At 55.3% G+C, this 21124-nt stretch overlaps 2 protein-coding genes across 3 annotated transcripts in view; one reads left to right on the forward strand and one right to left on the reverse strand.

Moving 5' to 3' along the window:
- Positions 1 to 1057: 1057 nt before the first annotated feature.
- SMPD2 (sphingomyelin phosphodiesterase 2) lies at positions 1058 to 16107 on the forward strand. 2 transcript variants are annotated; one of them, XM_067531478.1, is made up of 11 exons: positions 1058 to 1088; positions 3586 to 3834; positions 5357 to 5453; positions 5619 to 5695; positions 11041 to 11134; positions 11254 to 11343; positions 12148 to 12230; positions 12442 to 12574; positions 12704 to 12808; positions 14644 to 14800; positions 15507 to 16107. In XM_067531478.1, the coding sequence occupies exons 2-11, from the start codon at positions 3785 to 3787 to the stop codon at positions 15848 to 15850; spliced, it is 1230 nt and encodes a 409-aa protein (XP_067387579.1). In that variant the 5' UTR covers positions 1058 to 1088; positions 3586 to 3784; the 3' UTR covers positions 15851 to 16107. The 2 variants fall into 2 exon arrangements, with proteins under 2 accessions (XP_067387579.1, XP_067387578.1); XM_067531477.1 differs by lacking the exon at positions 1058 to 1088 and adding an exon at positions 1761 to 1956.
- The window catches only part of MICAL1 (microtubule associated monooxygenase, calponin and LIM domain containing 1), a 41570-nt gene continuing 36436 nt past the window's right edge, over positions 15991 to 21124 (reverse strand). The window contains exons 22-25 of the mRNA XM_067531476.1: positions 20013 to 20106; positions 19712 to 19811; positions 18936 to 19009; positions 15991 to 18056 (exon numbers count right to left, since the gene is read on the reverse strand). Coding sequence (XP_067387577.1) covers positions 17932 to 18056; positions 18936 to 19009; positions 19712 to 19811; positions 20013 to 20106 — 393 coding nt within the window. The 3' untranslated portion in view covers positions 15991 to 17931. The remainder of the gene's footprint in view (positions 18057 to 18935; positions 19010 to 19711; positions 19812 to 20012; positions 20107 to 21124) is intronic.

A 21124-nucleotide genomic window follows, 5' to 3' on the forward strand; every position in this document is an offset into this window, starting at 1 on the left:
CTGCATGTCCAAACACTAGTTTAAAACAAACATAAAGAAGAACTTCTTAACACAATGCACAGGCAACCTGTGGAACTCATTGCCAGGGGATGATGTGAAGGCCAAAAGTATAACTGGATTCAAAAAAGGATGAGATAAGTTCATAGAGAATAGGTTCCCATGCTCTGGGAGTCGCTAAACTTCTGCCTGCCAGACACTGGGTGACAGGACCTGGATCACTTGGTAATTGCCCTGCTCTCTGAAGTATCCGGCTGGCACTGTTGGAAAACAGGACACTGGGCTAGAGGGACAACAGGTCTGACCCAGGGTGCCCATTCTTACGTTCCTACAATTTGGGCCTTGTCTTGCATCCGTACGTTTTGCAGTGCGAGTTGAACAGGTATCTCCAGATTTAACTGAATACGAGTGTCCACAAACGAGTCTGCAGCAGCTGGACCCAGTCGCTGGGCCAAGCTCTGTGTTTGCTTTCTTCCTCTCCCCCACCCCGAGCTTTCCCCTCCATTTCCACCTGCCTGCCCCATCTAGCCTAGCGTGTGGGGGCTTTGCAGTGGGCCTCCCCCCCCTGGCATGCCAGCCCTGAACTCCAGAGGCCAATTAGAAGTGGGCTGGGGGGGGGGACCCCATAAAAGCAGGCACTTTGGCAGGCCCCGGGGCCCAGGAGTTGTGCAGTCCCATCCCCCCACACACCGTCCTTCCCCCAGAGCACAGAACACCCCTGCACCCGGAAACCAGACCCCACCTCCCCCCAGCAAGTCAGGCAGGCACAGCCCACCCTGGGCACCCCTTTACCCTCCACCCCCGGCCCTGTGCACCCTCCCCCGGCCACCAGGGGCCGATACAGTCACAGGCACCGCCCCGCTGCGGCCGCACGGCCCCCTGGTACTTGTAGTTCCCGCGCCCAGCCGGCAGCGCCGTCCCACGGGATTCGAACTTCCCCGCAGCCCTCCCCCCACGCAGCAACAGGCGGCGGCCGCCGGGAAGGACTCCAAGCCCCAAGATGCCCCGCGCGCGCCCAGCCTCGCTCGCGGCGGCAGCAGCAGCAGCAGCTGGCTCAGCTCGGCGAGCTGGCGCGTGCCGCCTCCTGGCAGGTGAGACGCCCCCGGCACCGACCCTGGGGGGGGAGGGACTGGCGCACCCATGTGCCCCTGGCGGGGCGGGGCGGGGCGGGGCTGCGGGCACCCTCTGGCAGCCGAGTCCGGCTTCCGCCGGCGCTGGCCCGGGCGTCGTGCAAAGCCACTCGCCCAGCTGCAGCCAGGATCTGTTGCTTCCTTTGTCCGCTGGCTTCCCAAGCGCTGCCCCACGTGCTTCTCTCTCCTGCCTGCTATCGGCTGGGGGGCGAGGGGGGGGGGGTCTGCTCCCGGCCCGATCCCTCCTGGACATGGGATTGATTCATCACGTCGTGTCCCCCGGGCGTGCAAAGGACAAATCGCTGCAGAAGCGGGGAGGGGGGTGTTTTGTCCCTGGGTCTGAAGGGTCAGTTCTCACGGTCTGCCCCCCTCCTCTGAGAACCCTTAGGGGCCGGATACGGGGCCCAGTTTGCATGCGCCCCTGTTGGGTTTAATTACCCTCCCGTCCCCAGGAGACATGCTTATGCATGAGCATTAATGCTATTGCAGTGCGGCCAAAGTGCGAGTGCCGTGGTGGTTCTGCACGTACTAGGCCGGGCGTCAGAGACTAACAAGAGCAAAGTTTCCTTCTCAGGCAGAGCTGACAAAGCGGCAGGGGTTTAAGCGGCACAACCCCCTGGCATGGATGCGGCCATAGCATCTAAGTATGCTTTATAGCTAGAGCCCTGCAAACAGCTGCCCTATACCTGCCGACCGATGTGGATCCACATTTCATATCTAGAGCCCTGCAGATCTGCGGCTATCCGCTGACCGTGCTTGCAGATCGCGGCTCGAATGCGGATACAGATTTTTGCAGCCACAGGGCTTTATTTACAGCCATTCCAAGTCGGTAAGGAGAATAAGCTCTGCCAATATAAGGCACGTTTCTACCTCCATAACCAGGCTAGAGGCTGACTGGGTTTAACTAGAAATCACACCCCTCACTGTTATGCTGGTACCCAAGCTCTGTGTAGACCAGGCCTAGGATATTTGTAGGCTCTTCCTCTTGTGATGACTTTTGACAGTTGCATATTTTCTGTGAACGTGTTGTGGCAGCTTTAAGCCAGCCCTGGCCACCGCATGAGGGTGGATTCTTAATAAATCTCTGTAAAACCCTTTTACTCAATGGAAGTCCTTATAGCAGCATGTGCTGTATAATGATTTAAACTGTTTATTAGATGGACACCGAATACTGCACAGATCAGACATATAATTCCAGCTCTGGCCATTAGGAGTGTTTACACTGGAGTTCTGAATGTCCTTAGCTCACATGGTTAACTGTGTTCACGTGACTTTTTAAAGTAATTTTGCCTGGTTTCATATCCTATTATGACTGTGCATGACACCACCTGTTACAGCTGGGCAGTAACCACGGCAACTCCCTTCTGTCTTGGTTTAATATGAGAATGTTTATAATATATAGTACAGTTGATCAGATAGGAACACACACATATATTTACTTTTTAATAAAAGCCCCAGGTTGTGCTAATCCTGCCTGGTGGTGACAGGTGTAGATGGGGAAGAAGGAGGCATTGTGCAGATCCTCCAGATGAAAGGTATTAGGCACACATTTACATTAGCTCACTTAGGTGCCCAGCACCTAAATACCTTGTAAATCTGGCATCCTTCCCCTGCGGGGTCTCAGAGCTTGGGCTCCAGCCGAAGCTCAAACCTCTACCCTTCAGTTTTTAGCCCCCCAGCCCCAGTCCTGAGTCAGCTGACCCAGGCCAGCCCTGGGTATTTCATTGCTGTGTAGACATACCCTAGACTGCAATTTTTAGCCCTGTGAGCTTGAGTCCTGCAAGCCCAACTCAGCTGCCCGGTGCCAGCTGCAGCCATTCCGTGGCTCTTGTATTGCGATGCAGAAGTACCCGAAGTGTCCAATTTAAAACTAAATTGACATTGTCAGGGGAAAAACCAAAGTCCTCCCCTGTGTTACATATCGCCTCTGAGACCATTACAACAGGAAGGGTTTTAAAAATCCAACACGCTTCCCATTATTGATCGTTTCTCTCAGCCTGGTGGGGGAAAACCTGGCCACTCAGTTTCACCTAAAGTAGTGTAGTCAGTTTCACGGCCTGGCTCCCCTGCACTTAGGGGGCTGCTGTGTTGTCTGGGTAGCAAACACGGGTGGGGGTTCATCTCTCAACCTACTTCAGACATGCAGCGTGTCCGGGCAGGTTTAGCGAGTGTAAATGTGCCCAGTTTGACCTGTGCGTGTCCCTTTAATTCCTTAACCCCTCTAAGCTGCCAGTCTTAGCTCTGCATCTTTCCCATCTTCTGTTGCCTCCCACATGCTGCCTGCTGGACCTAGCTGAGGGATGCACCTATCTATCGCCCTTGTTCACACAGCAGCACACACATTTGTGCTGAGATCGAGCCAGCAATCGCCCCACCCCCTTGTCCTCTCCAGCTAACTTGCTGCCAACCCAGCGGCTTTAGTTACACTATTGCAACCATAATCCCTCTCGCCTTGCAGAGCCTGCCGCCTCTCTCCTTACTCAGCTCAGTGCTGGGGACAGAGAACCTGTAGATGCACAGGACCGAGGGGGGAACCCTGATTCAAACCCGCTCCAACCCCTTCCCCCTGGCTTCGTCGTCAGAGCAGTGTGCCCCTCGCTTTCCACCGCCTGCTCCTTGAACGGCAAGAAGCCTCGGCAACCCCCCAGCTGGCTGCGATGAACCCGGATCCCTCGCTGCAGCTGCGTGTCTTCGACCTCAATTGCTGGTAAGTCTGCGGTTTGTTTGCTCTTCCGCAGGATGAGCAGAGTTCAGAGCAGGCTGGCAGAGGGTGGCTCCGCTGAGCGCTGGATGCCGTTTCACCCAGGAGGGTCTTGACACACCTGAGCACAGGGCTGACGTGCAGCCAGGGAGTCCCTGGTTATTACATCTGTTCCCGGCTCTGCTGCTGGCTTGAGGCCTCTCTGTGTCTCGGTTCTCATGAAGGGGGGACGCTAATAGATGTCCCTCCGCCTCCCAGCAGGGCCAGTTGCAAAGAGCGTTGAGATGCTGGCGGTGGCAGCGACAGCGTTGCCCTTCCAGACTTTTAAGCCCCTTTGCTGCCTTTCTCTGGAGCTTTTCAATCCCACTTGTCTTTGTCTCCCCTGGGGTGGGAGGCGCCTGTTGTTCATAGCCGTGCCCCTGAGATGTGTGCGAGAAGTGTCACAAAGCTGGACGCCCTTGTCTTGAGGGGAGGGGATCTGTCACCCAGGGCCTTGTTTAACCCATCGCTTCCAGCTTAGCTGCAGCCCTGAGCACTGGCACCCTGGGAACAAGTGTACTCAGGAGCTCCCTGGCTCCCGGAATCCCTGCCCGCTCCCCCTTGGTCCCTCCTCCCACGTCCATTTGCAACCAGCTGCCTTCCTGGAGCAAGCCCCCTTCTCTCCCACCCATACAGGGAGCCTCACGCTGTCCACCTCGGCGCTGCTGTGGGCTCTGTGCCAGTCGCCTCAGCCCGGCCTGCCAGCCCTGCCCTGGGCACAGCAAATCTTCTGTTCCGATGGCAGCTCTTGCCTGCCGACGGACGGTGCGTGTTGAGGGGTGGGTGCGGGATCCAGCTCAGCTAGCGTGTGTGGTGTACACACTTTCCCCGATTGGCACGCACGCGTGCAGAGCGCTGAACGTGACCCTTGCGGGATCCAGGCTGGGCCTGCAAACACAGTCCCCACCAGGGCTCTCATCCTGTATATGGCTTCGGGGAGTCAGAGGCATCAGACTATGTCTGGTCTGATTTTAAACCCATCTCCTGCTGCTTCCCCTGGTCTGACGCGAGCCAAGGAGAGCACAAGTATCCAGGGCCGGCAGTGGGTGTTTTGTTTGCCAGGGCAGAAAATGTTTTCAATGTCCCCCGAACAGCTGAGCCCAAAACCCCCCAAACCTCCCGTTTGGCATCCTTTCGCATTTCGGAAATTGGTGCCCAGGGCGACCACCCTGATTCTCCCCCACCCCAGGCTGGTCTCTCTTGCTTTGAAGTTGAGGTGAGCACGCAAGAGGCTGAAGGAAACTTCCTGTCCGTTTTGCATCCCTGTCTCAAGCAGGACAGGGCTGAGGGCTGGGGCACTAGAGCGCTGCGTGTTTCGAGGGGGATCCTTTGCTGGTCAAGGGTCTCCCAGCATATGGGCATCTCGTCCTTCTCTATCACTGCCCAAGGTACTGGGGGCCGGAGCCACGCTGGGCAGAGGGCGGGGGGGGCGAGCTTCCGTCAGGGATGCCCGATGGACGTCGCAGCCTCTGCTTTCTTCCTCCCCCAGGGCGATCCGCTACCTGAGCAAGCTGCGGCAGGAGCGCATCGGGCTGATCGGAGACACACTCAGCCAGGAGGGGTTCGACCTGGCACTCTTGCAGGAGGTGAGGGCTTAGAGAGGCCACGGTGGGGAAGGTGATGGGGGCCGGGAGCTGGACTGAAGGTGAAGGAGGGAGAAGGCAAGGGCCGGGGAAGCAGGGTGGGCTGGGCTGGCTTCTCTTCCGTGACTCGAGTTTCCACTATTCTCAGCCTCTCTGCTGCTTCTCCAGGTGTGGAGCGAGAGGGACTATTGTGAGCTGAAACAGAAGCTGACAGCCCACTACCCCTACTCCCACTACTTCAAAAGGTAAGCGGTGCTGGCAGCCACTAGCCATCAGTGTTGCAAACTCTCAGGATTTTATCACGAGCCTCGCGGTAGGTGAAGTCTCAGCTCCTCAACCCATGTGATTTGGTGAGAATGCACGATGCACACCTGCAATTCCCGCTCTAAACTGTTGCGCACGGATGGGGTGCACTGTTAAACAGCTGCCACGTTCCACCCCAGAGATGGCTGCATTTCAGTGACTCTTATTTACGGCGGTCCGTGAAACATGCTGGGATGAAAAGGCCATCTGGAAAAGGGAGACACCATTGCTTTTGCTCAGCAGAAAGCGCCTCCTCTTAATAAGAGCAAAGTTTGCTGCTGTGATAGCAGGACTAAACCCTTGCAGGTTGTGCCATGCTGTGTCCCCGCCCCGGAGACCATGGCAGGTGTGTGGCCTTTGCCCCTTTTACATAGCACCTTAGGGTGGTGACTGATGACAGCTCTCCCCATCCCCCATCACCCGAGGGCAGAGCATGGGCTGGATGTCGCAAAGTGCCTGTCTCAAGAGATTATCACGGGCCCTTTGTCAGCCCCCCTGGGCTCCCAGCATGTGATCTGGGGAAAGTGTCGCTCTCCGCCTGTCTTTGCTGGTGCCCTTGGCAGTGACTGCAAGTTCTTGGCATTTGCTGGGTGGGGCTTGCCCACGGGACAAAGGGAGCAGATAGTGACTCGCTGAGCCAGCATCTCTCCGTAGCAGGTGTGAGAGAGAGCACCCAAGCGGACTGTGGCAGGGAACAAGGCAACCAGGCCTTCCTGTTTTAGCCCAGCCCTTACTTCTCCTGGTCCCTCATATACAGTCTGGGGCAGGCTTGATATGAAAGATATGTTTATAAAGGGTTCATAAATGATTAATTGGCTAATCAATTGCTGTGGCGTGCCCCAGGGCAGTGGGTCGCTTAGAACCATTTGTCACAGTTACTGGGGTAACCGGGCCTCTGATCCCTTCATGGCCCACTGGAGGACACCCCATTTAGGTCTCAGGCCTCCTGCCATCGCTTTTCTCGGGGCGAGTGGGGGAGTCCTGCAATTCTCCCCTGCTAAACCGGGGGTTTCAGTCTGTGGTTCATTGTCATCGTCTCAGCAGGTCAGGTTTTAGTTCAGCACCTGCCATCCTGATCTCTCAGGGGCAGTGACGGGGATCCCCAGGGACCAGCCTCAGCCTTCAGAAAGCGAAGGGCCGTTTATTCAGAGCGAAAACGATCTAGTGAAAACATGTCTTGAAAACAACAAACAGCTCGCGGGCAGGTCTCGGCTTGCCAGGCATCACCCTCCTTCCACGTGGAGTGCTTGATGGGAACGAAGTCCCTTACACCTTTCCCAGGGGGTCTGTGGCTCTGGGTCATAGCCATCTGCTGTCTCTCAAGTGAGTGCCCCACTGAACTAAGGGGTAGGCTGAAGTGGGTGGCTCTTCATCTCTTGGTGCAGTTGGGCCAACAGTACTATGAGAAGCTTTGTATAGCCTAGTGGTTTGGCGGCCCACCGGTGAGATGGGAGATCCTGGTTCAAATCCCTCCTTGGCCTTTCTTCTTGAAGCTGTTCCACTTGAATTCACTATTAATTGGGCCAAAGCAAGACCCACTTCAATGTGTATTCCGTAGCCCAGTGGTTAAGATGGTGAGCTGAGAGGTTGGTGAACCCTGGTTCAATTCTCACCTCAGCTTGCGAAGAAGGGTTTTGAACTGGGAGCTGCCCCTGCAGGAACCCTCTTGCTAAAATATTAAGCGAGCCATAGACGAAAGGCAAAATCACTCTTTTGTCCCTGCTGCCCTCCAGCCCATGGGAGATCCCTAGTTCCAATCCCCCCCTCCGTGAGGGGCTTGGAACTTGGATCTCCCACCTCCCAGTGACCACCCCTGCCTTAGACACAGAACCCTGAGAACCCTGAGACTGAGGGCTGGGGTGTCCAGATGGGGGGTGTGAGAGAGACATTCTGGCGCTCCCCTTCCACCACACTCCTGCTCCTTCTCCACCCACTTCTCTAGGTGCGCAGCTGCTGTCACAGCCATCTCTTTGCCCCACGCCACTGAAAGCTGAAGTAGAGTCATAACCACTGCCAGCATACGACAGGTCCATTCGCAGCTGCATAGCCACTCTCTCTGCATGGGAATGAATCTCTTCTTCAGGCCAAACACCAGTTTGACAGAGGATTCCTAGGCCTCCAAGACTTTTTGCATTTGGCCATTACATCACCAGAGTTCACTGATTCTTCATTTGCATAATTGGCACCAACCACAGCCAGGTAGTGACATTTTAGTCCAAGGATATTATTCAGCAGCTGACCACACCTTGAATACCACGCGCAGATCTGATTGCAGAAAAAGACATATTAGCAATGGAAAAGGTACAGAGAAGGGCACCAAAAATGATTAAGGGTATGGAACAGCTTCCATCTGAGGAGAGATTAAAAAGACTGGGACTGTTCATCTTGAAAAAGAGATGACTGGGGGGGGGAGAGGGGGTAATAGGATGCAGGTCTATAAAATCATGAATGGTGTGGAGAAAGTAAATAAGGAAGAGTTATTTACCCCGTCACACAACACAAGAACCAGGAGTCACCCGATGAAAATAATAGGCAGCAGGTTTAGAAGAAACATAAGGAGGTACTTCTTCACACAACACACAGGCAACCTGTGCTGCAGGTAGCTTAACCATTGACAGATTTTTCTCCAGCCAAAGGAGTGTGTTGCTCTTTTGGGTGTTTCCCTCTTCAACTGGGATGGGTCTCTAAGAAAGTGGGACAGGTGCCAGCTCATACTTCATCAAACCCTGGATATCAACATCTCTGGACTGGACAGTAACTGTCAGCTTGCTGAATATCTGACCATCAATAATTATCACTTGTGCTATCTGCCTCTTCTTTTGTTCAACTGGTGTGTTGAGATTACCAAATGATTTGCAATTATGCCTTTTTAAGGGCTCAAAAAGGCCTACCTCCCCTTTGTAGCCAAATGGTTACAGACTGCTTCATTTCTTGTGTGCCATTCTCTCTGCTCATGCACAAACTTCCTGCACTTTCAGGTGGGGCCACAGTAGATGTTGCAGTGTTCCCAAGGGGCTGTCGGTTGCCTGGGCTTGTTCCAGGTTCAGGGCTAAAAGGATGTGTTATTCTTTCAGTCACAACTTTTATAATATCTTGGGCAGCAGTTTCAGCTGCTGCCGTGCAATTTGTGGTAGTTTCTTTGTGGAGATCTGTTGCTGAAGGCTGCAGTCCACATATTTGTTTGTCATGGATGGTACAAATGCAGAGTCAGGTAATACTTAGTCAGAGCTTTATCCTTTGTGCAAAGATCCTGATGCGTCCCACAGTCCTTGCTGAGACACTGCTTGATGTCCATGTCATGCCACGCACCACTGAAGCGCCTGGCAATCCGGTTCTCTGCTCCCTATCGACTAGGGCATGAAATATATCTGACTTCTCCTCCTCCGCAAGTCTGGCTTCTGCTGTCTTTACACCATCCTGTTTAGCATCATTCAGATGACCACACTGGAAGGCAAGTGGAATTATCTCTGCAAAATGTCTCAAGCTCCATGAAGTTATCATCATCTCTCTTTGCTGCTATGCAATCCATCAGCAGTTGGGAGAAAGCCATTACATAGCTCTCCCAGAACAGAAATGCAGCTCTCACATGCTGAGGAGTAGGTGGTGCCAGCTGGTGGTCGGAGCGGAAGTCTGGCCTAGTGGTCGGGGCAGAACCGGACACACGGTCGGGAGGCAAGCCAGTGGTCAGAACCAGGAGATAGGAATCAGAAGTAGGCAGGACCCAGAGCTGGAGTGGAGCAGGCTTGAGGTGACGCAGTGGCTGGACAGGAAGCCCACTTGCAGGCGTGAAACACGCTGAGCAGCCACTGTGCTGCTGTGTCTAACCGGCTTAAATAGGGAGCTGTGGGCCCTTCTATCCAATCAGGGAGCACAGTAACTTAGTGGTTTATTGGGCCCAGCCGAGCTCATTAGGTTGCTAGGTGACATGCCTAGAGCCAGCTGAGCTCCTGACAGGCTCTGAACAGAGGTTTCCTTGGGTAACCAGTGTCCATCAGCTGGTGGAGTGACCGGGCGTGTTCAGGAAGTCTGCCGGAGCATTCTGTGCTTCCACTCCGCTTGCTCCGAGTGCCGGCTCCACGTTGGCAAATGCTTCGGTGCACGCTCGGGCTTTCTCCAGCGTGTCTTCTCTCATCTTCGGGGAGAACATTATCATTCATGAACTCACCAGGTGCCAGCCATTTCAAGCGATTCATTGCCTCATTCACAAGCGTGTGGCTTCGAATGCCACGGTTTTGTGGTGGCCCTCTGAGAACAGTGGGGATGACTGACAAGTCATAGCTATTGGCTTCCCAAAGGATGTCGTCACACCCATTTCCCTGCATCACCCATGAAATTCCTTGTACGATGCTCAGCGCCCGTCCAGTGTGGGCACTGTCAAATTCGTTTTGATGCCTCCATTTAATCAACTGTGCTTCGTGGTAGGTAGCTTCACCATCCACGGTGTAAGTCCAGACCTGGCCGAAAGTGCGGACCATAGCCTGAAAGGATTTCATCAGGGCGTACGCTGTATTCACAGCTGTTGCTGGTGCAGGAATCATTGGACAGCAGCCCACATTCATAAAAGAGCAGACAGAAAAACTTTTCTCAAATCAGTTATAGCTACAAATAATGACAAACTATTTGGCTGTATTACATGGTACAAATAGGCTCATACTGTCGGGTGACTACAGACTTTTGCTTTAACCACAGGCAAAAAAGGACAGGAAACTGCATCAAATATAGCCTCTGGTACTAAATATTTCCCAACCAGACTCTTTTGAGTACATAGTGGCATTACCAATGGTACTTAGTTTTCTGCCAATTTTGGCCAAAATTAGACTGTGTATCTTCGAGTTCTGGCCTTTTTGTGATTTTTATGGGGGTTCTGTTCAGACTGGCTGCCCAATAATGTTCTAACATTATGTGATAAAGAAAAACTGCTCCACGTCCAATATCTGCATCCACCCTGGCGATGCCTAGTAGCTATGTGTACCACGAGTGAGAGCAGTGGCATTCTCGTATCTGATCGCTTACCCTCACTCAAGACTCAGACCCCTTTTTAAATCCGGCAGGGAGGCTACAGACCCCTATCCCCCTGCTATATAACCCCAGCCCCTCCCAAAGCCAGGAACAGAACCCAGGAGTCCTGATGCCCAGCCCCTGCTGTAACTACTGGACTCCACTCCTTTTCTCAGGGCATTTTGCTCAGAAGCCTTAACTGGGGCCCCAAAGGGCATGGGGGGGCGCGTTGAGTGACACGGTGGTGCTGCTCTGGCTGAGGATGGTGACTGGAATTTCTGTTTCGTAGTGGGGTGATTGGCAGTGGGCTGTGCGTCTTCTCCAGATACCCAATCCTGGACACCTTCCTGTACCAGTACTCCCTGAACGGCTACCCCTACATGGTGAGTGCATGAGGCCAGCTGCCATGGAGGCTGCTTAGCCCAGAGTCACAGGTGGGGGCCCTTTGCGGTGATGCTCAGGTTGTAACCTGGCTTCTCTCTCCCATCTCCTGTCCTGGCAGCTCCAGCACGGAGACTGGTTCTGTGGCAAAGCTGTGGGGCTCCTTGTGATCACCATCTGTGGGATTATCTTCCACGTCTACGTGACCCACGTGAGTGTCACTGCAGGGGAGGTGGGGGAGAAACCAGGGGGTCTGGGTCGGGCAGAGACTGGGAGTAATTGGAAAAACACTGTGCAGGCTAGCGTCAGATGTCTCAAGCCGTGGGGGGGTCTCACACTATTTCCCTTGGAAGACTGGTCCGCAAGCTGATCTGTCTCACCAGCAGGAAAGGGGTCCTGCTTGCCCTTTGCCCAATTTCACCCCACTAGTCCCAGCTGAACCCCCTTAGACCATCAGTTCCGCTCCCTCTCTGACGTTGAGACCTCCCACACAGCAGCACCTTTCTCCACCCTGAACCATCGTTGTTATGACATGGGACAGGAAGGAAGTTTGGGTGCTATGGGGCACCCCCCTGCTGGCACAGATCTTGGCAACAAAAGACTGCCAACCAGGGGCTCAGTTAGTGCCAGTTGTGATGGGGGCCTGTACAATGCACTAACCAACTCTCAGCACTAGCCAGTCATTATCCAGCAGGGCTGGATTCAGACAGGTGACCTAGAGGTGAAAAGCCCGCTCCCATTCTCCAGCCAGTGCCCTTTGCCGCTTCTCCTTGGCTTGAGACATCTAAAGGTAGACTGCTCGGGTGACCAGCTAGCAAGTGTGAAGAATCGGGATAGGAGGTGGGGGTAATAGGCGCCTATGTAAGACAGAGCCCTGCGTATTGGGGCAGTTCCCTATAAAATTGGGACATCTGGTCACCCTACACATGGCACTGGTGCAGGGCAGAAAAGAGCTGGGGTTTCCAGGGTCTGTCCCCAAGCGTGGACTCATTGCGTGCGTTCTCCCTTCACCCAGCTCCATGCGGAGTACTGCCGGGAGAAGGATGCTTATCTCCCCCATCGAGTGGTGCAGGCCTGGGAGCTGGCCCAGTTCATACAGTGAGTAAAGCAGGGACGCTGCGGGCGCATCGCAAATGGGATGTTGTTTGTACCCCGGGAACGAAGGTGCGTTCGCAATGAAGGATTGTGGGAGAAGCGCTCAGCTACTCCAGTCCCTGCCTCTCCCGGCAGGGGGTGCTGTAGGGATCGTGGCAGTGGGGCTGGCTTCCTCGCCTTGGCCCCGCTGCGTGACTCTGCCCTGTCCCCGCAGGCACACCTCAAAGGGAGCTGACGTGGTGCTGCTGGGCGGGGATCTGAACATGCACCCCAAGGACGTGGGGATCCGGCTGCTGCGAGGCTGGACGGGACTGCGGGACTCCTTCGCCGACACGGAGCGGTTCGAGGTGAGAGTCCAGAGCCCCCCCCGCCCCTCTGCAGGAAGCTGGCTCTCCTCCCTGCCCCCCCCTCCGGGGAGAAGGGCAGAGATCTGGTCTGGCTGGCGGGACACAGATTGACCTTGTGTTGTCTCCCAGGGCTGCGAGGACGGCTGCACCTTGGTGCCGGCCAACTGCTTCACATCCACGGAGGAGCTGCAACCCTTCCCGCTGGGAATCCGCATTGACTACATTCTCTACAAGGTACGTGCGCAGTACAGCGGGCAGGGCAGCAACCCGTCCAAGGCTACATTCTGCGTCCAGGGCAGAGCTGAAAACAGGACCCCCGGCTATGGCCCAGCGCCGGGCACTGCCCAGCAGGCTGCACTGCCTCCCTCCCTCCCCAGCGCCGAGTGGGACGGGAGAGGGGGGAAGAGGCCTGTTTGGGTTTGGTCCGTCCCACCCGCCAGCCAGCGCTGGCTGGTTTCTTACACTGTTCTCCAGACTGTTGTCCTGCCTGCTTCAGCCTGGGGCCGGAGCTCCCATCACTTGCCTGCCATAGAAGAGTAGGGCTAGAAGGGACCTCAAGAGGGCTTCTAGTCCAGTCCCCTGCACTCAAGGCAGGACCAAGTATTATCTAGACCAGTGGTTCTCAACCTATTCACTATGGTAGGCCATGTCCGCAGTGCTCTGTGTTATGTGGGTCGCACCCACAATGACCTGTATGGCCCTGAGGCTTCACATGGGCTGCATAGGTCTGCTGATTGGGCCACGGGTTGAGAACCAGGGATCTAGAGCACCCCTGACCTGTGTTTGTTTAACCTGCTCTTAAAAATCTCCAGTGACAGAGATTCCACAACCTCCCTAGGCAGTTTGTTCCAGTGCTCAGCTATCTTGACAGGAAGCTTTTCCTAGTGTCCAACCTAAACCGCCCTCGCTGCAATTTTAGCCTATTGCTTCTCATCCTATCCTCAGAGGGGAACTAGAACCATTTTTCTCTCGCCTTGTCACAACCTTTTATGTACTTGAAAACTCTTATCAGCTTCCCCCTCTGTCTTCTCTTCTCCAGACTAACCAAACCCATTTTTCCAGTCTTCCCTCATAGCTCATGTTTGCTAGACCTTTCATCATTTCATCATTTTTGTTGCTCTTCTCTGGACTGTCTCCAATTTGTCCACATCCTCCCTGAAATGGGGTGCCCAGAACTGGACACAATACTCCCGCTGAGGCCTAATCAGTTACATTTCAGCAGCTGCCGCCCAGGGCACCAAAGGCAGCAGCATTTCCAGAGCAGGTCTGTGTCTGTTGTGTTCCCGAGTGTGGGGGGCCATTGGGCTCAAATGCTGCTTTGCCATGGTAGAGCACAGTGTTGTTATACTATTACCATCACCAAGCTGTTATGTATAGCGCTTTTTATCCATAGACTAAAAGCGCTTTCACTAAAGAGGCCAATAGCATTATTCCCATTCTACAGATGAGGAAACTGAGGCACAGGAAGGTGAGCTGATTTGCCAAGGTCATTGAGCAGGCCAGTGGCAGAACTGGAAATAAACCCTAGGTTTCCTGAAGCCCAGTCCAGTGCTCTGTCCACTAGGCAACACTACCTCCCATATTACATAGTAGATCTTGCTGGTTTCGAAGTCCCTTAGCCAAAACCCACAACCCTGGTACCGTGTGGGTCTTCCTGCCTCTCAGACCAGGGCACAGTGGATTAAACACAGGACTGGGAGACAGGAAGGCCTTAGTTATAATCCCAGCTCCTGCCACTCGCTTGCTGTATGGCCTGGAGCAATGTCCCTGCCCTGCTCTGTCTGTAACGTGAGGGCGATGCGCGGCTAATTCAGCCCTGTGAACGGTGGGGAAGTATTGCCAGTAAAAACTCCCCATGTTGAGATTTTTCTGTGGGGCACTTCGTAGTGGTTAGAGCAGAGGACTCAGCTTTCTGGGTCCTAGTGCAGCCTGGGTGACACCGAACTGCAGACTTCACTTCTGTCGAGTGGGCCACGTTCTAGCGCAGGCCGGGGAGGGGCCCTGGGAAGAACGGCCTCCGGGCCTGCGCAGCGCTGTGCTCCATCACCCTCCGTCTTCCCTTCCCCTAGGGCCTGTCCCACTTTGTGATGAAGTGTGACAACCTCGTGACCACCACAGGCACTGCCCCTGGCCAGCGCATTCCCTACTCGGACCACGAAGCCATCATCGCCACATTGTGCGTGAAGAGACGCGGGGAGGCCGAGGGCTCAAGGGTCCGTGCGGTCGGTGAGTGCCCGGGCTGCTCAGACTGGTGGCTCAGGGAGGGCAGCACTGAGGGCGGTCCGGGTCCTGGAGCGCTGGGAATTTGGGAGGACTCCGTCAGCTGGGCCAGCCTGCTATGGCATTAGTGGACACTGCCCCTCGCCATCAATGGGCCTCCAACTACAGCCACTTCAGGGCGCCTTCTTCCAGGCTGTGCCGGTGGCTGCTTCCTCTGTGAACCGGAAAGTGCAGGCCCTTTGAAAACGGCGAGGGCCCCCCCTTACGAGAGCAATCATGGGAATGGTTGAGTTTGACCCCAAACCCCACCCACTTCCGTCTGGCTTGGGCTACGTATCTCGCCAACAGACCCAGAACGCTTAGAGGCCGGTGGTGAAGCGAAAGCACCACGGGATACCTACCCAGGGGGCCACGCGCTTACCCGGCACAAAGCCCCAGCGGAGCGTGAACGCGGCTCCGTACTGAAGCAGAAAACAGTGCAGACAGCGTGAACCGCGCTTACTGCACGCTGTCCAGTACGCACCAGTGAGCGTGCAAAACCTCAGTGCAACTTAACCCCTCCGCCCCCAGATAGACACGGCCTTAGAGGCCCCACTGATCGCCTCAGCAGCACGGTGCTGCCCCTTGGGAGGCGGGGGCAGCGTCCGAGATGGCCTAGCCGGCCGGCAGGAGCCATCCCGTGCTGCGGCTAAGCCTCCCTTTTCTCCGGCAGAGCCGGAGCTGGTGGACGTGGTGAACGAGGCCCGGACAGAGGTGAGGGTGGGGCTGCACGCCGCTGAGCGCCAGCGCTACTCCAAGGGCCGCATGGCCGTCCTGTCCCTGCTCTTGCTGCTCCTGCAAGCGGCCATGGGCCTGAGCTCCCTGGCGGGCTGGGACTCCCAGCAGCCCTTCCCCAAGTTCTCCTTCTCCCTGCTGGGCTTGCTGGCCACGGTGGTGCTGCTGGTCTCGACGGCGCTGTACATCTTCCACACCATCGAGGTGAAGATGCTGCAGGGGACGGAGGAGCAGATGCGGCTGGCGCTCCAGGCACTGCAGGATCGGTTCAGCTCCATGTAAGACAGCGGGGGGGGGGCGGGGGTTGTCAAGGGACCAACAGGCTCCAGCTAGGCAAGGCACTCCAGGGATGACACTGCCAGCTGGTGGCCGCTGCTCCGGAGAGCAGGGGGATTTCCTTTGCACTGGCGCGTTCCACAGGCCTTTTTATGGTTAACTTTATTTTTAAACGAGTGGCATTTCTGAGCATTTGGTATTTTCCAGATTATAACAGGTTTTACAGAGCACCTTTTAGCGTTAAATAAACCTTTCCAAACAGATTATTGCATTCACCCCTTTAAGAAACGGGCTGCTTTTAACACTGCGAACAGGAGGGGTGCTAGTCACGGGCGATCTCCCTAGGAAAAAGCACAGTCTGCTTCTCCCCTCTACGAGCTGCCCAAGTGATCACCCAGCCTGTGCTGCTCCACCGTCACTCAAGCTAGTTTAGTCCAAGCTAACTTGGGTACGTCTCCCCGAGCTGCAGCCCGCCCCCCAGGACTGCAGTGTAGACAGACCCATCGTGCAGTTCTGCTCTCCTGGGTGGTTCAGGCTGAAGCTGTGAGTGCAATGCTCTGACTTAACACGTAAAGTATTTCCGAACTTCTGGCCCAGGCATTCCAGGTGGGATCCCTGCTTCAGCACTACAGTTAAACAAAGGTGTGACAGAGCAGAGTGTTCCCGCGCTGAAACAGCTCATGGTCAGCCCGAGGGCAGGTCTGCTTTCACAGCCGCTTTTCAGAGCCGCGCTTTCCTGTCAAAGTCTCCCGAGCAATCTTAAAAAAAGCATCTACACCAGAAAAGATTCCCGATGGGAAACCAGCAGCAGTGGGCAGGGCTCCAGGCCCTCTTCGCACGCTGCCCTCCAACCGCCTGCTCCAGCGACATCTTTAGGAGGATTTGAGACTGCAGAGCTGGCCCCTCCCTGAACTAGAGCCATGTGGTTAGAAAATACACAGCAGGTTAGCCTGCAGCGGTGGCTCTGTGAAGCTGTAGTGCAAAGAGGGAACCGTCTGTGAGCAATGCTCTAGTCGGTAATAAGAGGGGCACATGTCTACAGAGAAGACCAGAGGCAATGCCTTAAGGCGTCGGTGTTACAATGCCCTTCTCTGTACAAGCAGCCTGTCCCCCAGCTCTCAGGGCATGTCTACAGCATGTGTAGATGTCCTGGAGTTCGCTTTGATCTAGCTAGCATACCATGCACTCGGAGTATGCACTGGAGCGGCTAGCTAGCCACGGCTTCCCTGCCCGCGGAGCTAGCTAGATCAAAGCCAAGCTGGCGCCATGCCCACAGTGACAAAACCCAGCCGTTATCCAGCTACCCTTCACTTCCTGCTCCTTGGTCTTTTTCTCTGGCTGTGGGTGAGAATGACAGGTTTTTAAGCTTACACACACAGCTCACCCACCTTGTCTCTCTGATGCCCTGGGACCAGCATGGCTACAACAACACTGCCTAGGACTGAGAAGTTACAGGAATCTGTAATGAGGGGGACCAGCAGGAGGCGCTGTGCCCTGTGACGGTAGTTGAAGCTTAGACGCACACAGCATTCTGTTTGCCAGCTACTGCAGCAAAGTTGGTTGCAAAGGCTGGTGCCGCCTGTCCCCTGGTCTGAGCTGGGGAAGGAAACATTTAGGGGACACCCCAAGAGCAGTTTCTGACAGGCCTGATCTGAAAGGAATCCAGCAACTCCCTGAGTACTGGGCTTAAAGGGAACCAGAGAGTTCGTGCCCAGAATAACTTAATTGTGCAGATAAAGCACTAAACTGTGGTTGTCCTTGCAATCTACCAGAGCAGGGGGAAGAGGGGCCGGCGACTCCAGGCAGCAGATTCGCCCCTTTCACTGAGGCTCCGGCAGTAGTTTCAGCATCAGGCTCAGGCTGCCTCCGTACATGCCCCCTTACCTCTCCCGGGGTGACCTGACCCTGCTGGGGAGAGCTCACCCAGTCTCTCGGGCCATCGGTGACACAGGCAGTTGTGCCCCTTCGTGTCCTGACAGAGCGAGGAGCCAGGCTCACGTGGGGAAGGCGTCCATGGTGGGTCCGTGGTGGGGATTGGGCCGGCGGCTTGTCAGGCTGCCCGCCCACGCGCCGTCCCCGGGACAGCCTCACTGCTCATTAAGGCGCTTCTCCTCCAGCATGTGGATCAGGGTATTACGTTTGTCCACCACCTCCAGCAGCTGGGCCAGGATCTCCTTCTCGGCCAGCCGGTCCTGGGGCATCTTCAGACTCTCTACAAGAACAGAGCAGACAGTGAGTTCCTAGACACCTGCTGCAGCTGCAAGCGCTTAGCGCAGCATCTGTGGTGTTAGGCTCTGCTCTCCCGCAGGCGGAGCAGCAGGAAAATCTATCCCTCTGCAGAGACCCCCCCACTGGCACAAACGCGTCCTTGCCATACCACCTAGCCTGCAGTGATGCTGGAGCGGAGGGGAGCAGGATACGTATTCAGGCTGCCGCAGGAAATGGAGTGGAACTGCCCTGGCTATCTGAGCCGCTCCAGAAAGTGAATCAACTCAGACTGGAGCTTAGGAGCCTCTTGCTTCCCAACAAGCGCCAGGCAGGCAGTGCTCAGAGCCAGGGTGCCCGGGTTGTACTCCTAGCTCTGCCACTCACCTGCTACGTGACAGTCACCTCAATTTCCCCTCCCTGTAAAATCACATCTCCCCACCTCTCGGGGGGCGAGTGGAGACTGAGACTCATCCAGTTCATCCATGGGTGTAAAACACCGATCTCCCTGGAGGACAAGTGCCACACGTGTCTGGTTCCGGGTGCCCAAGCGAGAGAGCTGGGATCCGGTCCCTGCAGGGGTGCTGAGCAGCCACCACGCCCAGGGAGTTCAGTAGGCGCTCAGTGCCTTGCCGGGCGGGGAAAGTGGCGTGGGGATCAAGCTGCACACCCCCGGGAAGCACCCAAACTGGGTGACCCACGCTGGCAAAGAGCTTTGGCGTGAAGCTCGCTGAGCTGCCATCTGTGAAATGGGAAAGGGGCCTGCTGCAGGGAGACGCTTGGAGGCTTAAAGCGCCAATGCTTGCAGAGCACGTGGAGGAGCCTTGCGGCTGGAGGATGCCGTAAAGGTGTCAGCAAGGCCGTGAGGAGGGGCCTCTCCTCTTACCTTCCATGTTCATGTAGCGCCGCAGTTCCTGGTCCAGCTGGCACTGCTGCTCCTCCAGCTTCAGCTCTTGCACCCTAAAGGGGGAGAAAATAAAGAGCTGTGTCAAACCCGAGAGCCAGGACAGCAGCAGCCTGGGGAAGATCTCCACTTCCCAAAGCAGGAGACTGAAAGAAGTCCTCTGCCCCATCTCTCTCTGCGGCCGCAGGGGCAATGAAGGACAGAGGTGGCACTCCCGGATGGCACCTGCTGTTTGGGTGGCTGTAGTTGGGCGATACCAGAACACAAGGTTTGGCACAACGTCCATGTAACGCCTTGGCGCATGCATAAAGACATTCACGAGGGTCAGAGTTGTACTGGGAGTTTACATCGTCCTCCTCTGGCTGGGGAGATGTACCTTAGCAGGAGGTCACCGGGGTGGGTTTTCGGGATTTTACGGTTCAGTCTTGAATCTCGCCAGAGCTAGATACCGTCCCCCTGCAAGGAGGAGCCCTGGCCTTTCTAACGGGTAGATCTCCTACTGCTCACCCTGCTGTGGGAACCGGACCGTGTCACTGGCCCAGGACAGGCGCGTCGCAGGCTACTGTAATTTCAGTGGGGGAGGATGGATTTTTCGGGCAGTTTTCTATAAAAGGGCAGCGGCTGGGACTGTTAGAGACAGTCCTGGCTGAGAGGGGGCAGAGCACAGGTGGGACTGTTGAAGGAGCATTGAATGGCATCGATCCCGTGAATCCCAGCGCGCGCGCGCGCACACACTCCCACACACAGCCGCGTCTTACGCAATCATGAGGTCCGACTCCTCGGAAACCAGGCTGTTCTTCTTCTGGACCAGAGACAGCAACTGGTTCATCCACTGGGTCTTCAGCTGAGACTGGGTCCCTGAGGGGAGGGAAGGAGGGAGATTGCATGGGCAGGACATAAAGGCGCAGGTGCCACAGAGACAAGCCATCTGTCATTGATCAAGATACAAGGGCTGGTGAATGGGGGTTGGGGTCATGATCCCTGTCCCTACGGGACACTGAGAGTGCGTCCTAGTGGTGCATGTCCGCGGGCACTGGTACATTAGGACGTGCGCCCTACCTCCTTCACCCCGCAGGGCTCTCTCCAGCTTTATGCCCTTTTCCTCCAGCTCTCGGAACGTCACTTCAATCTCCTCCAGCCGCCTCTGGATGGCCTGGAATGCACCAGAGAAAGGAGAAATGTCACCTGGATACGTTGTGTTCCTTCCCTATCAACTCTGACTTCAGGGGAACGGCCAAATGATCGCCTCTCCAGCTGTTGGCAAGGGGGAAACAGATGCCAAGGGCCAATACTCAGCAGCCAGGGATTGCCCCAGGAATTATAATAATTTTGTTCTTGTATAGCAACTTCAGTCAAACCACTATCATCACCTAACCTCAGCACTACCGGGAGGTGGGCATTAAGGTGCCCCATAGCCAAAGCACAGAGTGCAGTGACTTGTCCAAGATCACAGCAAGTCAGCCACGGAGCTGGGAACAGAGCCCAGAAGCCCTGTCATAGAGTCACAGAAATGCAGGGCTGGAAGGGACCTCGAGAGGTTCACCAAGTGCAGTCCCCTGTGCTGAGGTGGGACCAAGTAAACTTAATCCAGGACAGGTGTCCAGTCTGTTCTTAAACACCTCCAATAACGGGGATTCCACAGCCTCCCTTGGAAGCCCCTTCCAGAGCTTAACAACTCTCACAGTTGGAAAGTTTTCCTGACAGCTAACTTAAAACTCCCTTGCTGCAGATGGAGACCATCACTTCTTGTCCTGCCTTCAGGGGACCTGGAAAACAACTGATCACCATCCTCTTTATAACACCCCTTAACAGATTTAAAGACTGCTATCAGATCCCCCCTCTATTCTCAAGACTAAACACACCCAGGTTTTGTTGGCGTTTTCCTCATAGGGCAGGTTTTCTAAACCTTTTATCCTTTTTGTTGCTGTCCTCCGGACTCTCTCCAATTTGTCCACATCTTTCCTGAATAGGACACAGGTCTCCAGCTGAGGGACTCCTGTGTCTTAATGTGGTACTTCTGTTAATACCCCTCAGAATGATGTTAGCCTTTTGCGCAACTGCATCACGTTGTTGATTCTCCTTCAATTTGTGATCCACTGTAACCCCCAGAGCCTTTTCAGCAGTACTTCCCCCTCGCTAGTTATTCCCCATTGTGTAGCTGTGCATTTGAT

Source organism: Emydura macquarii, unplaced genomic scaffold (genome assembly GCF_026122565.2).
Source record: "Emydura macquarii macquarii isolate MOO-44397 ecotype Brisbane River unplaced genomic scaffold, CSIRO-AGI_Emac_v2 contig_3220, whole genome shotgun sequence".
Classification (NCBI taxonomy): domain Eukaryota; kingdom Metazoa; phylum Chordata; order Testudines; family Chelidae; genus Emydura; species Emydura macquarii.

Bases quoted from the DNA above. Each gene is read 5' to 3' on its own strand.
- SMPD2 (XM_067531478.1), top strand. From the start codon at position 3,785: ATGAACCCGGATCCCTCGCTGCAGCTGCGTGTCTTCGACCTCAATTGC. The intron at 12,231-12,441 runs GTGAGTAAAGCA...CTGTCCCCGCAG, and splicing joins GAGCTGGCCCAGTTCATACA to GCACACCTCAAAGGGAGCTG. The intron at 12,575-12,703 runs GTGAGAGTCCAG...GTTGTCTCCCAG, and splicing joins CCGACACGGAGCGGTTCGAG to GGCTGCGAGGACGGCTGCAC.